The following is a 16,258-nucleotide window of genomic DNA, read 5'->3' on the forward strand; positions in this document are numbered from 1 at the left end:
GAACTTCAGCTTTTTCTAAAAACTATTATTCAAGATTCAATCTTTAACAAAGTTATTAATCAAATACCATGCCTGGTACCATTTCAAACATGGTATCAGAGCTTTTGGTCTGATTTCGAAGAAGGGAGTAAAGCTGTGAGAGAGGTTCCTCCTTAAAAAAAATCCCAGAAAGGATAAAGGTGGTTCCTTTATTGGTTGATTCACTGATACTCACTAAGAAAATGGTGGGATCAGGTTCTTCCAGTGGAGACTTACGAACTCCACAGTTCAATGGTGCAAACTACGATTTTTGGGCTGTCAAGATGGAAACTATCCTCATAGCGCATGATCTATGGGATGTAGTGGAACTCGGTGTACAAGTTCAGCAGATTTCTGAAGAGGAAGAAGGTTCTGGAGAGGAGGGTAGCGAGGCTGAGCAAATTCCAGTGGAACCACCAACCATCTCCAGAGAAGACAGAATCAAAAACGCCAAGGCGTTGAGTCTTATACAAGGAGCTATAACAGATGAGCTTTTTCCTCGTATCAGAAATGAAAAGACTGCAAAAGGGGCTTGGGACATTCTGAGAAGAGAGTTCAGAAGAGATAAAAAGGTAAGAGCTGTGAAACTTCAAGCTGTTAGGGCTGACTTTGAATATATGAGAATGACAGATAGTGAAAACCTAGATGACTATTTGGGTAGGTTTTTTGGAATTGAGAATAATCTGAAGTCTCTTGGTGAAGATGTAACTGAACAAAGAATTGTGCAGAAACTATTGATGAGTCTAAGTAGGAGGTATAAATCCATTGTGTCTATTATTGAGGAAACTCGAGATCTGGATGCTATTAGAGTGGAAGAAGTTATTGCATCTGTTAAAGTATATGATAAAAGGGAAGACTTACATGATGAAAGGGATAGACTGACAGGAACCGAGAGGGCTTTTAGTAGTCTCAGAGTTGGAAACAATCAGGTCACTGGCACTTACAAAGGTTCTCAAAGTAGGCCAAATCAAAAGTGGCAGGGACAAAACAAGAAGGGATCAAACTGGTCTCCGAGTGGAAGCTGAAGCAACAATCCAAGAGGTAATTGGAACAACAAATTCAATCCACAGAACAAGCAAGGAAGCAGTAGTCAAAGTCCTGTGAAACCACAGTGTCAAGTGTGCCAGAAATTTCATTTTGGTGTGTGCAGATACAAAGGAAAACCAAAATGTGGAAAGTGCAATCGTTTTGGTCATATAGTAAAGGACTGTGATGGTCACAAGCAAGTTGCTCACTGTGCAAAGGAAGAAGAAGTAACTACAGGAACCATGTTTTATGCCTGTCACTCATCAACTGTGCAAGATAGAAGTGTGTGGTTTGTGGACAGTGCTTGCAGCAATCACATGACATCAAATGAGTCTACCTTAATAAATCTTGACAGATCTGTGACTTGTAAAGTTAAAATGGGCACTGGTGACCTTGTACAAGCAACTGGAAAAGGCACTTTGGTGGTTGAAACTCAGCGTGGGAAAAGATATATAAATGAAGTATTGCTGGTTCCTGGCTTGGATGAAAACTTACTAAGTGTAGGTCAAATGATGGAGCATGGTTATTATGTCCTATTTGGGGGTAATATGGCAGTGATCTTTGATGATAACAGTCTTAAAAATGTTGTGGCAAAGGTGATCATGGCAGGAAATCGATGTTTTCCTCTCTCACTGGAGTCCATAACTCCTGCAGCAAGGAAAGCCTCGATAGTTGAAGATTCATGGATATGGCACAGAAGACTTGGACATTTGAATTTTAACAGTATGAAAAAGATGCAGCAGAAGGAAATGGTGTTTGGACTACCTGTTTTGACAGAAATGAAAGATATGTGTGAGGGTTGTGTATCAGGCAAGCATCACAGAGAATCTTTTGACAAAGGAAAAGCATGGAGAGCAAGCTGCCCACTTGAATTGGTGCATACAGATTTGTGTGGACCTATGCAAAATGAGTCCATTGGAGGAAATAGATACTTCATCACATTCATTGATGATTTTTAAAGAATGTGTTGGGTATACTTTCTAAGAAACAAATCTGATACCTTCAATGTGTTCAGGAAATTCAAAGTGTTTGTTGAACTGCAAAGTGGATACAATTTAAAGAAGCTAAGGAGTGATAGAGGTGGTGAATACACCTCAAATGAGTTTCTAGATTACTGTGCAAGCATGGGAATGGAGAGGCAACTGACTATTGCCTACTCTCCTCAACAGAATGGAGTTGCTGAGAGGAAGAATAGATCGATTGGTGAAATGGCAAGGTCTATGATGGTTGAGAAAGGAATGCCTATAGAATTCTGGGCAGAAGCTGTAAGCACAGCAGTGTACCTTCAAAATAGATGTTTTACAACATCTGTTCTAGACAAAACTCCATTTGAAGTATTCACAGGTAGAAAGCCTGGAATCAAGCACCTGAAAGTTTTTGGTTGTGTATGCTATACTCATGTTTCTTCACATCTGAGACACAAGTTCGATGAAAAGTCCAGGAAAGGAGTATTCATGGGATATGGGAGCTGTGAAAAAGGATATAGAGTATATGATCTGCAATCTAAAAAAATAGTACTCTCAAGAAGTGTAATTTTCAGTGAAAAACAGTCATGGAATTGGAAAAATGATCAAGTGGAGCCTACTTCAACTCATTTCAATCTTGAAGGATTTGACTATGAAGAAGAAGGTAGAGAGGAACAATCTGATGATCTCCAGTATAACAGTGCTGGAAGTTCTCATTCAAACACTGTTGTTCATGAGTCAGTTGAGGACAATGGTGAAAATCACAGTCAAAGCTCCACACCAAGCTCCACTCCAGTGAAATTGAAAACTCTAGAAGATATATATGCAAGGTGTCACATGTGCATTATAGAACCTGAGACTTATTCAGAAGCAGCAAGTGATCTAGCTTGGCAAGAAGCTATGAATGCAGAATTGGAGATGATTGAGAAGAACAACACTTGGGAACTTGTTGAGAGACCTGTTGATAAACCTGTTATAGGTGTGAAATGGGTGTTTAAAACAAAATTGAATCTGGATGGAACAGTTCAAAAACACAAAGCCAGACTTGTAGCAAAGGGGTATGCACAGAAACCAGGGATTGACTACAATGAAACTTTTGCACCTGTGGCAAGATTAGACACAATTCGAACTCTCATTGCCTTAGCAGCACAAAAGGGATGGAAACTGTTTCAACTGGATGTTAAATCTGCGTTTCTGAATGGTGTGATTGATGAAGAAGTGTATGTTGAGCAGCCTGAAGGTTTTGAGGTGAGAAATGCAAGTCAAAAAATCTACAAGTTAAGGAAGGCTTTATATGGACTTAAACAGGCACCTAGAGCCTGGTACAGTGAAATTGATGCTTATCTTTCTCTGTGTAAATTCAAAAGAAGTACAAGTGAAGCCACCCTATACACAAGATCTGATGATGAAGGAGGGTTGATAATTGTCTCAATATATGTTGATGACATTATCTATACTGGCAGCAATGACAAGATGATTTGTGAGTTCAAAAAGGAGATGATGCAAAAATATGAAATGTCAGATCTTGGTCTCCTGCATCACTTCCTTGGTATGGGGATATTACAAACTGATCAAGGTGTATTTATTCACCAAAGTAAGTATGCCAAATCTCTACTTGAGAAATTTGGGCTTGAAGATTGCAAACATGTGTCCATTCCCTTATCTACTGGTGAAAGACTTAAAAAGGTGGATGGGAGTGAGTTGGCAGATGAAGGGCTTTACAGGAAAATAGTTGGAAGCTTGCTGTACTTAACAGCAACTAGACCTGATCTTATGTATGCTGCAAGTCTGTTATCAAGGTTTATGAATGGACCAACTAAGAAGCATCTGGGAGTTGCAAAAAGGGTACTGAGATATGTGCAAGGGACCCTAAACCATGGCATTGAATATGTGAAAGACAAGTCTGCAATCCTTATTGGTTTCTGTGATGCAGATTGGGCAGGCAGTGAAGATGATAGCAGAAGCACTTCTGGCTATGCTTTCAGTTTTGGCAGTGGGGTATTTTCTTGGGCCTCTGTGAAACAGAACACAGTTGCACTGTCAACAGCTGAAGCTGAGTATATTTCAGCAGCTGAGGCAACTGCACAGTCAATTTGGTTAAGATTTGTTCTTGATGACTTTGGGGAAATGCAAACTGAGGCAACACCTCTATTTTGTGACAACATGTCAGCAATTTCTATGGTTAAAAACCCTGTATTTCATCAGAGAACTAGACACATAAACAGGCGATATCATTTCATAAGGGAAGCTCTGCAAGAAGGGATGATCAATGTGCAGTTCTGCAGAAGTGAAGAACAGCTTGCAGACATATTTACAAAAGCGTTGCCAAAAGATAGATTTAATCAGTTGAGATTGAGACTTGGAGTGAAGCCAGTAAGCAGCTTAGGAGAGGCTGTTGAGATGTAAGCTGCATACAAGCTTAGTGTCAGACTGCAGATGACAATCTTGCTGAAAGAAGTGAAGAGAACTCTGAAATCGAAGAAGTGAAGAACTTGCTATTTTTTAGCAAGTAGCCGTTTGGTTCAAAATGTGCAACGGCTAAGTTTCTGTTTTTAGAACTCCTACAGCTGGGTTCTTATCTGGTTTTTAATTGTAATGTGTTTCCCATCTTCTTCCAAGTGGATGGATGATATCCTCCAAAGTCAATTAATGACTGGAGAAGAGTTCCTAGGTCTCTAGAGTGTAGGTTCTGGTTTTTGATCTAAAAAGGTCTGATATAGTCCTTGTAAAGCTTAATGTTTTCGGTTGTAATGAAAAACACAGACTCTTGACTTCTCAACTCTCTCTTTCGAAGAACTTCAGTTTTTTCTAAAAACTATTATTCAAGATTCAATCTTTAACAAAGTTATTAATCAAATACCATGCCTGGTACCATTTCAAACAGATACATGTATGTGGATTGTGATTTAGGGATCTTGCTAATTGTAAAGTTCCAATATTTGGTATCAGAGCATGTATTAGCTCACCCTAAATTCAATTCTTTTAATTACTATTGTCATTGATTATATTTTGATTCTGGGCACTATTATTCTTCGATTAATGTTTGTTGGTTTTCTTCTGGGTACTGTGATCACGTTTGATACTATGGTGAAAACATCGGAATCAACTTGGGCCTTTCCTTAAAAAAAAAAAAAAACATGATCCCTCTGAGAACAAGACAGAGACTGAAATCGTAAAAGAATCCGGTACAGAAACCGCGACCGCGTCCATATCAAAAGGTCGCATACACCTGAACGCTCCAGGCCACGCAATCGTCAGCGGTGCAAGTAAACTATCGAAGAAGAGGCGTGGCATGTTGTGGTGGCATGTTGTGATTAATTGACTCATATAATTGAGTTGGCAACAATTAAAGACCGAAGACCAAATTGATTGGAGTGGTAGGTGTGCAAAGTAAAAGGGTTCCAGAAGCAAGTCGAAAACAGGAAAGAAGCAGCAACGTTAATCACATAAACACATGGAATTATGCATGTTTGACTTTGTGGATTAATAAAAGGAAAAGTCAGATGGTTGTTTTGACTAAATGGAGAGAATGAGGGAAGGCATGCCAAGTGCTTATTCTTTAACCATAAAGGAAACTAAAGCCTTCAATTTGGCAGCCAAGGCACAACAACGGCGTCGTTATGGGCATCACGAGGGAGGAAGAAAACTCAGCAAAAGCCGAGCAGCAATGGGGTTCGTCTGAAAGATTGCTTGGTTGCCTATGATATCACGAATGGCACAAGCTTGGTGGACTAATGTACATGGCCTTAATGGTTTTCTGGTTAAAGCTTTCTTTGGTTTTGATTATAATTGTTTTTTTTTTATTTTTTATTTTTTTTTAATTATAATTGTTCGCATTAATGCTTTTCTTGGTAAGTCTTATTCAGGAATTGTTGGAGTTTCTGTGGAGCTTTCCTTTCGGTGGAATTTCAAGAAAAGCATAGATGACATAAAGAAGGCAGAGAGAAAAAGGAATCAAACTCCAACAAGAATGATGCCAAGGCTGCAACAACTAGACAAATAATCATGCTATTAAACCATTAAACAAATGTTTGTAGAACTTTCACCAAAGTGGGGTTTTAATGAAATTTTGTTTATTAAGGAGGTTGCATGGAATTCTGGTTCATAATCCACAACGGATAAATATGTTGGCCGGTTGATTTTATAAATCATCATAAGGGTTTTTTGATGAATTTTGAGCCAACTATATTCTTTTCCAAAGATTAGAGTATTAGTTGAAACTTGAGCTTTGATTAAAAAGGCTACATAATAAGGGTGCATATCAATATGATATGCAGAAATTGCAGTCGTGCCCAAAGGTGTTACATTGCTGTGTCAATTGATTATTTATCAACTCTCTGGCTTCATCAGGTTTGCTCTTTGCTTTTTGTTCCAAAAACTTGCAGTTATGCTAAGTTGTAATCTATTATCTATATATGTGGTTAATCCCAAGTACCATTAAATTGACTTATGACTGTATTGAGTCGTATATATCTTCTTACAGTGCTTGGGTTGGGGATAATCATTATGCAGTTGGTTTTTGTTGTTTTAGTCGAAGCTTGGTAAAAAGGTTTAATTAGAAAGCCACAAAGTTTCTTTTTTATTTTTTTTGATACATACGGAACTTGCAATATAATAGAAACTGGGGATTAATATTTATCTTTATGTTTAAAGAATGAAATTGCGATTGTAAACGAATTTTTTATGTGCCCTATAGTGTTGTAGAAAGAACCAATGTTAGTTCTCAGGCTGAAAAATAAAACTTGCATGGAGGGTTGATATTTTTATTCTTAACGGATTAATACATCAATGTCAAGTCTTTTACGATAATATTTTATGCAATAACCTTTACTTCTTCACGAAAAATCTCTGAGCGAGATTTCATAGTGCAAACTTGTGTACATGTGTTTTTCACCAAAGTGAAAAGACTTCAGGAACTGGTTATGTAAATTATGGTTCTTAAAACTCATAGCATGTCAATATTCTTTTCCAAAGAGGGGAATGTATGAATGGGTTGAGATGGTGTTTGGGCCCAAAATAATATTGTTGGGCCGAGTGTAGGGTTGGGCTCGGCCCAAAGCCATGTCAAAAATACTATGGGCTGCCTGATGATTCCTGGCCATTTAGCAGGGATGGTCGAGTCCTATCGCAAGAAGGAGTAGTTCAGATAAGCAAAAAGGGTCGAGGAAGTCGTGGTGCAATTAGGATTCTTGACCGACAATGAATAAAGCCCCAAAAGGGGGTGAGTTCAAAGTCCTAATGGAAGTAGGGTTGTTCAAAGCAGAGTCGGAACGAATCAAGAACTCCCAATCCGGGTAGGAGTTTAATTCGATCTCAAGAAGGAGTTGGTGCTATAAATACAAGAAATCATGCAACAATTGAGGACCTTCAATTCAACACATAATTGCCCTGTGCAAAACCTCTCAAACATCTTGAGATTTTTCATTTTCCTTTTTCTGCCGACACACCTTCAGTTTGGATAAATAGCACTGTGGAGGCAACCGGCGAATACCTTCAGTTTGGATAAATAGCACTGCGTCGAGGCCGACTGGTTACCTATCCAAGTCTCGGCCGAGAAGGGTTTTCGAATCCTTATTGGCAGGGGTCATCTTATCAGCCCTCTCGGCGAAGTAAGGTGTTACGAGTTACGACATTCGGCGTCCTGGATGCCTAGTGATTTTATGATTTGATATTCACAAGTGAGTTTTAGAGTTCGGCATTCTGACGGCTGAACCACGTTCACCATCAAGACATACATCATCTTTGAATATTTGTGTCCGTATAGTCTGGTGTCGATTTGACGTGCTTATACTCTTACGAATATAATCACGGTGACCGAATTGGGCGCCGACGATTTGTGAACTTCGTAGAACTAGCAGCCTTGTCTTCAGGCTCTAAAACCCAAAGACCGAGAATGTTCCTTCCTCGGTCGTAGTCGCAAGATAAAGAAGTCAGCAACGCACTCAACACGACATCAACGAATTTTACTCCTCGGCCTAGCTTGGCCGACGAGTTGGCACACCTCGCATTCAACCGAAGGACGTAGTTAGCTTATTAGTTACTCAGTCTGCGCGCCATGTAGGTTTTGTAATTTTTAGAGTCAACAGATGGGTATAACATTTTTAAGAGAATTAAGTTGACTATTTTCTTGTCCAAAGACTTGAAATCTTGGTTGTTTTCTTAATCTATTACATTACTGTTATACAATAAGGTTACATAATCTTGTATTGAATTATGGCTGTCTATGTTTCTTGCCCAAAGGTGTAACATAATCTTTGGGTTTTATGCTTGTAAGTCTTTTTAATTTTGAACTATGATGTTTGTTTGGAGAATGAAATTAGACTTCTTGAGTTTCTTTTGGACATTGAAATCGAAATGGTATGAAATTGAATCTGTTAGGATGTATAGATTCATGATAGATGCGCATAAATTTTCTGGCAGATTGTGTCTTGTTTAAAGTTAGATGAATGACACAACTAATGGTCACCAAATGATCTAAATTTTTGATATGTTTAATATATGTATGTCTGCTATGTTTTTGAAAATTTTTGTAATTTTTTACCATGTACCATAATTTTGGTGAATTTACTAGTAACTCATGCTTGTATAGGCAGTTATGCTGGCAGATTGGGTTGGTCTTTTGAGACGTCATTTTAGACTATTATTTTGATTTTGATCTAAAATGGCTCTATATTTTTTTACTCTCTGAAGATTAATAGGTCTAGTTTGATTTGTGTAATTTTGGTAGTAATCAAGCTTATCATTTAATTATGATAAATTCAGAAATATATGTAACTCATTGTTGAAATTCTGTTTGACATATTAAGCAACTATTTTTTGGTACATTCTTTGAATTTTATTTTAGTGTTTTCCCAAGTGGGAGTTGTTTTTGTATTGTCCTAACACATTGAAAGTGAACTAAAGTTTTAAGGCATATGTATTAAGGTTTCCTTCTATGTTGAATATATGTGTAATATATTACACATATATTAGCAACTGATTGTTGAAAGAATTACCGTTGAATCGTTCTTTTAACAATGACAACATGATTAAGTTGCATAAGTATATGATGTATGTGTGCATTATCAATCTTCTGTCTCTTGTATATGGGTTGCCTTGGATGGTTGCATGTTGATCTTTAATAATGAGTATGATGTTAATAAGACCTAAAATTAATACCTATATCTTTGTAGGTCTAATTATCTCTTACTGTTTGATTATATATTTTGGTATGATTTTGGGTATCCATCATACTTGTTGAAACGAATGGCAAGAAATGGATGAGATATCTTGTGGAGGACAGATTGTGATATTCTTTCATTGAGATTGTGATTAATTTGCATGCTTAGGAAATTTTATGGTAATATGCTTATTTATAAACTGATTGACATGGTAAAGTTGCTGCCAAAGCAAGCATGTTTCAAATTTTTTTATCAAAAAGTGTTTTCTGCAATCAAGATATGGAATGGGTTCATTAATTCTATATTGTTTTGTCTTATATCTTGCATATAAATCTGTAATGTACGCGCTTATGCCGTAAGGTTCCTTCTGGTTTGTTTAAAAGATGTGTGCAATAAAGAATACTTGTGGCTAACCAGTCAGAATAAATGGCTAATTCTACATATATAAGAAAGACTTTTAGACATTAAGTTGTTGATATGTTAAATTAGTGGGAGTGTTGTTTCACACTTGCGTATGGAAGAATTGATGCTTCACTGGAAGTATATTGGCAAACTCATTGGAGTTTGATAAAGGACCAAATTAGCAATGTTTAAAGAGCACATTGCGAAGATGGGAGTACCGGAATCACTTGATTTAGTATATATGTGGGAGTGTGAACTTCCAATCTTGCTTGTTTACTTCATAGTTGTTTTGTGCCAATAAATGGAACATGGTGTTTAATTCCATGTATTGTCTTGACATGAATTATTGTTCATTGATAAGTTTTGGCTATGGGAATGTTTAGGCATTGCATCACTCCCTTGTGGTGTTGGTTGCTTGTTTAAAAGTTTCAAGTGGTTTTAACTCTTTTTCAGTGTGCAAGATAGATGGGGGTGGCTTGTTAAAACTGCAGCAACCTTAAGGTAGTGGTTGATGAAGCGGATGAATGACAGTTTCATCAAGACAGACAGGGTTGTTTTTTGTGGGAGTAAAATGGCAAAACTCTCGGTTTCACTGACATGTTTTATAGCATCATGTATGGTTAGTGAAGAAGATTGTGATTCCAGAGTGCCTGCACTAACTATTGTGCAAAGTTTTCTGGAGTTCGACCTTCTAAATTAGCCATGACAGATGTGTGAGGAATGGTTAATGTTGATGAATAAACATGATTAGTAAAGTCCAAAGTGGGAGAATGTTGGAATCTTATTTGGACTCTACAAATCATGATAAGGAATTGTCACATTATAATTATAATCAGTTAGAGTTAATTATTAGGTTAACTTCCTTTAAAGTAGGACTGTAAGGCAAACATGTTGAAGCGATGGAAAGCCCCACGTCTATAAGGATTGAGTAGCGCTGTCAGTTACCAACTGCTGTCCATAATAGGTGGAAGGCAGTTTGGATTAGCATCTATATATGGAATGGTCCCTGCTCAAGAGGAAAACGTTCTATACAGAAACTAACCCTATTCTAGTGAGAACATAAGGTCCCCATTGAGTAGAAGATTCTGTTGAATTGTAATCTTGTCTTGGCCCAAAGATAATTGATCCGGCCCATACACAAAGAAAGATCCATGCACATGCTAGAGAATTCTAGCAAAGTTCAAGTTGGTGGAAGAGTCTAGAAGAATGGTGAGGATTCCACCAACATACAAGATTAGTGTAGATAATTCTAGCTTAGGAAGGTAGTGGAATTATCTAGATATCTCTAGCATGATGTTTTCATGCTTCTCCAAGGTTCCATCCATGCCTATAAAAGGAGAAGGCATCCACACCATTTGTAACAACCAAGAGAGCAAGTAGCAAGAAGTGAGAGTGTCAAGTAAGAAATAAGAAGAAGCAACAAAGCTTCTAAGAGTGTTTGAGTGTTTCCTTTTGTACTAAGTTTGTGAGTGAATAAAAACCTTGTGTAATACTTTGAGAATTCTTTCTTTCTCTTGCCTATCAATTCCGCTGCATTACATTTTCCTTTGTAAGATAAACCTCTCCAAGTAGTGAAGCATTTTTAAACCCCAACAGATTCTTCCTCATTCACTATTTCACGGCTTTATTAGACATATAGCAGCCAAATGTGAGAAGTTATTTATTTCTTTCTAACAAATGCATTTGGGTTGAATTGATAACCAAACTCTTGTTCAGATACATGTATGTGGATTGTGATTTAGGGATCTTGCTAATTGTAAAGTTCCAACAGTTGGGAACAATGATTCCAAAACTGGAATCAACATCATAAAAATGCTCAGAAAATGGGTCAAAATCGTGAATTAGACTGGGTAATCGGGGTAGGCTCGCTGGTCAGCCTTTAAAAAATAGCAGGCACCGTTTTGATGATTTGGACTGCTTTATACAGAAGGTGCAAAATACAGAAATGTTCCTAACTTTGCTTACTTATAACTTCTTATAACTCTGTTTTGCAAACAGTTTTCACCTACATGTTCGTGGGATCAAGTTTTGTCTAAAAATATTAAGAGTGAACCCAAAAGCTCAATTGATTTTTAATGATTATTACAAAAAAAAATCAAACTTAGTAACTAAACTAGAACTCTAAAACTAACAAAAATAAAATAAATTCACGTAATCAAAAATAGAAAATAAAATAGTGAAACCCGAGAATGAGATTTCACTTGATATATATAAGTTCCAATCGATGGAAAATGCTAGGGGGACTGCAACTTGTACCACATTAGTTTGTTATCTGATGCGGTAAGTGATGTGTACAAGTCACATGAATTTATAATTTATCCAATTTGAATTTTGGTATACAAATTATGAGATATAAATATATAATCTCCCTAACATTACTCGATTTACGATGGTTTTGGGCAAGGACTAGTGCAATTGCGTTTCACTGTTAACAAATTAAAAGTAAACAACATTGGAAACTGAAAATTTCTACTAGGAGAGTAATTTATCGTTGGGTTTATATTTCATTTACCAATTGAGTTGGTTTAGTTAGGGCTCATTTAGATGTACTTATAAAATGACTGAAAGCGCTTTTAGAGAAAATGTTTCTTGGTTCCAAAAGGACTTAAAGTGCTTTTTGCAAGAAGCACCAGTTATGTGCTTCTTCTAGGAAGCACTTTAAGTGCTTTTGCAAAATTTACTTGCATTTTTACTAAGGATTATTTTCAAAAACATTTTCACTAAAAGCGCTTTCAGTCATTTTAAAAGAACATCTAAATGAGCTCATAGTCATTAGCTAATTAGTTTACATTTATCAGGGTTGCATTGACTTGACTAATAATTCTTATATTTCTTTCCTTCTTCATCATAATCATTTAAATTCAAGTCACTTCTTACATCAAAGAGAAGATAATTACTTTAAAAAGGGGAAAAACTAGTAGAAGCGTGTAAAGCTAGCAAAGGATTGAAGTTAAATTCATGAATCCAAACAGTCTCATGCCGATGAATATAAGGTTCTTTGGATTCATGGTTTTGTTGCTGCTTTGCTCAACTTTGCGGGCAAAGTTTTTTTCTATTTTCTTTTTGTTTCTATTTACCTAGTAAAGGTAAAACATGAAGAGAAAAGTATCTCTAGTAAGGTATAACGATCTTTTGATATTTCTTTCATTTAAGTACACAATACATTTTAAAAGAGTTTCAGTTAAAAATTCCTCAAACAGGGTTACTTAATGACATTTTTGTAATCGCACTCCGTCATGCATTTCAATAAATCTTTTTTTTTCATCCATGATATCAAGCAAAATTTGGTTCCCACTTGTTATGAGGAAATCTCACATTTAATCTCGAGAATATGACGATGATATATATGTATAATGTTGTTTAAAACTGTTAATGCTGAACAGAAAATTAATCAATTAATTTGGTTCGGTTGATTTTAACTGCAGAAATAGGGTGGCAGCAGTGTCTTTATGTAGTAAGAGAATGTGCAAAAAATGGGCTTTGTGGAAAAGAAGTGGTGCTATTTACATACTTATTTTTACTTTTTACATAATCTTTTCAAGTTTCGGCCGTTAGACTAAATGAATTGACGAAAATCAATAGACAAAAATTAATAAGAGTATGTGAAAGTGTTTGGGCCCAAAATATTATGATTGGGCCGAGCAGCAAGATGTGCTCGGCCCAAGGTAATGACACATGCTATGGGCCAAATAATGAAACCCGGACCAGCTGGCAGGGTCGGCCAGATCCTATCTTAAGTAGTCCAGATGAATGAGGAAAGGTCGAGGAAATCCTGGTGCGACCAGGATTCTCGACCAGCAAGGGATAAAGCTTCAAAAGGAAGAGAATTCAGAATCCCAGTAGGACTAGGATTGTTCGAGTTAAAGGTGAGATGGGACAAGGACTCCCAATCCAAATCAGAATGGGATTCAAGGAGCGAGGTGCTATAAATACAAGAAATTACGCAATAGAAAGGACCCTTGAAGATCAGCATACAATTGCCCTGCGCAAAACCTCTCAAACACCTTGAGATTTTTCCATTTCTTTTCCTGCCGACACACCTTCAGTTTGGATAAACAGCATTGTGGAAGCAACCGGTGAGCACCTTCAGTTTGGATAAACAGCACTGCTGCCGCAGAATCAGCCGACCGAGAAACACCTTCAGTTTGGATAAACAGCACTGCGTCGAGGTCGACCGATTATCTATCTAAGTCTCGGCCGAGAAGGGTTTTCGAACCTTTGTTGGTAGAGGTCATCTGACTAAGCCTTTTCGGCGTAGTTGGGTGTTACGAGTTTCATTGCTCGGTGTATTGGACGCCGAGTAAGTTTATGATTGGATACTCGCAAGTAAGTTTCAGGGTTCGGCATTCCAACGGCCGAACTACGTTTACCATCAAGACATACATCACATTCGAGTACCTGTGCCCATATAGTTTGGTCTCGATTCGGCGTGCTTATACTCTTACGAATATAATCACAGTGACCGAATCGGGGTCCGACGATTTGTGAACTCCGTAGAATTAGTAGCCTTGTCTTCAGGCTATAGAACCCAGAGGCCGAGAGCGTTCCTTCCTCGGTCGCAATCGCAAGATACAGAAGTCAAAGAGCGCACCCAACGCGACATCACATTTTACTCCTCGGCCGAGCTCGGCCGACGAGTTGGCACGCCCCGCATTCAACCGAAGGACGTAGTTAGCTCATTAGTTACTCGGCCTGCGCGCCACGTAGGTTTTGTAATTTTTGTAGTCAACAGAAAGATAAAAAAGGTGTGCAAATAGCACTACATAGTTACAAATTTGTTTTACCAGCACGCAGAGAAGCTCGTGCGGAAAAAGATTGCAACGAAGACGGTTACGTCCCGAGAGTTTTTTCCTAGTTTGGAGAAAGGATTGCTTCTTGCTGCTGCATTTCTCGGGGCCTTCTTTGATTAATCTGACTTCTGGGACGCTTCTGTTCTATATATTTCTGAGTTGTACTTTGTGTAATAATGTTTTTCCTACAAGGGTTGGAATCTTTTAGTGCAAATTCTAAATAAAATTGTGCAGACTTACTCAAGATTACCGAGTTGAGTTTTACACAATTTATTTATTATCTTTGCTTTGTTTCGGTTGAAATACAACTACTTCTGCATGTTGTATAAATATGATTCACCTCTAACTTTCACAAGTTCAATCTATTAACATTTGACAGCTTGGTTGTCATTTTTAACAGTATGGCAAGAGAGCATGGTAGCATTATTCAAACCATTTCATAAAGAAAAATGTTGTAGTAGCTTTCTGAAAAAAAAAAAAAAAATAACAAAAAAAAAAAAAAAAAAAAGAAAGAAAGAAAAAAAGAAAATCACTCTAAAATTCAAAAGCGTTTGACCTTTGGATTAAATGGTAGTCATATTGGTATTTCTTTGAAAAATCATGTTTGTATCTTGGTTTGCTATATCTTTTAGTTGAGCGATCCTTATAGAGTTTCATTTCTATTGGTATTTTAGTTCTTTCTGCATTTTAATATTCTACCGAAACCAATATTTCAAACACTGATTACTATCAAGTATATGATATATTTACACTAATGGCAGGTGCAGTTCAAAATACAAATATTAAATAAGTACAAATGAGATGTATCGTATGCTTGAGAAGGAATGCATAGCACAGATGCACTATCATGTTCGTCCCATATATATCAATAGAACAAAAGGATATGTGATAGGTTTTTTTCTACTCGTCTTTGAAATATTTGCCCCGTAATGATATATCCATGCCATTAAAATTTTCTTTTTCTTAACTTAGTATAAATGAGACATTTTGGAACATGCTCTAGGACTGTCATTGTGATTACTATAATGATTGTTATTGTGTCTTTTAAAATGTTGCAGGATAATGATAATGCTATAGTAATTAATAAAATTTCATGTTAATTTAATATAGATTTTTCTTTATATATTTTAATTGGAGCAGTTGGGTTTTTATTTTAAGGGTGAGGTGTCAACTCAAAATCCCTTGGGTATAAATTTTAATAGGGGTAGCGTGTACAAAAGAAGAGTCAAGCAGATCCTGGCAGAGAAATATCAATTTATGCTGCTCTTGAAGCCCTCATAGAAACGGCATCTCACAGTATGGTCCGGACCACCGCACTTTGGATCTTCGCATTCTAAATAGCACATACACGACAAATCCCATATGCAACCACCCAAGAGATAACCGAATCCTCTGCAATCGTTATAGCACGTGTCCTCCTGGTGTTTGGTCCAACAAATTATCCAAGTCCACTTTGAGTTCCTTCTCTTGGCACATAAGTCTAACGCCTGAGCCGCCAACCTATTTTCTGCAGTCAAAATTAACCAAAAGAACAATAATTGATTGTATTTCAGTTCAGTAATTTTAAACAAATATACATATGTATCATTCTTACATTCGTCAGATTTGAATCCGAGATTTCGTCATATCAAGTGGGAACCAACTTTTGGTAGATATCATGCATGAATTATTATTATTTTGGGTAAAGTACAAAAACATACTTCAAGTATTGGTGTCACGACACTTTTATACCTCATCTTTTAAAATTGATAATGTCATACCTCATGTTTAGAATTTGGTCCAATGTTATATCTTCCGTTACTTGACCGTTTAAAATATTATTAAAAACTAAAAAAAATTTATTTAATATTTTTTAAAATAATAAAGGAAAGTATAAAACAAAAAAATAAAAATAAAA

General features: G+C 36.8%; 1 protein-coding gene across 1 annotated transcript; it reads left to right on the forward strand.

Annotated features, from left to right (window-relative positions):
- The first annotated feature begins 221 nt into the window (after positions 1 to 221).
- Positions 222 to 1,043, forward strand: LOC125469879. The gene has a single exon (XM_048567934.1). It carries the CDS (start codon positions 222 to 224, stop codon positions 1,041 to 1,043), a length of 822 nt encoding a protein of 273 aa, XP_048423891.1.
- Positions 1,044 to 16,258: the final 15,215 nt, after the last annotated feature.

The sequence above is a fragment of a genome, unplaced genomic scaffold (genome assembly GCF_019419815.1).
Source record: "Pyrus x bretschneideri cultivar Hongxiangsu unplaced genomic scaffold, Pyrus_bretschneideri_v1 Contig47, whole genome shotgun sequence".
Taxonomy (NCBI): Eukaryota; Viridiplantae; Streptophyta; class Magnoliopsida; order Rosales; family Rosaceae; genus Pyrus; species Pyrus x bretschneideri.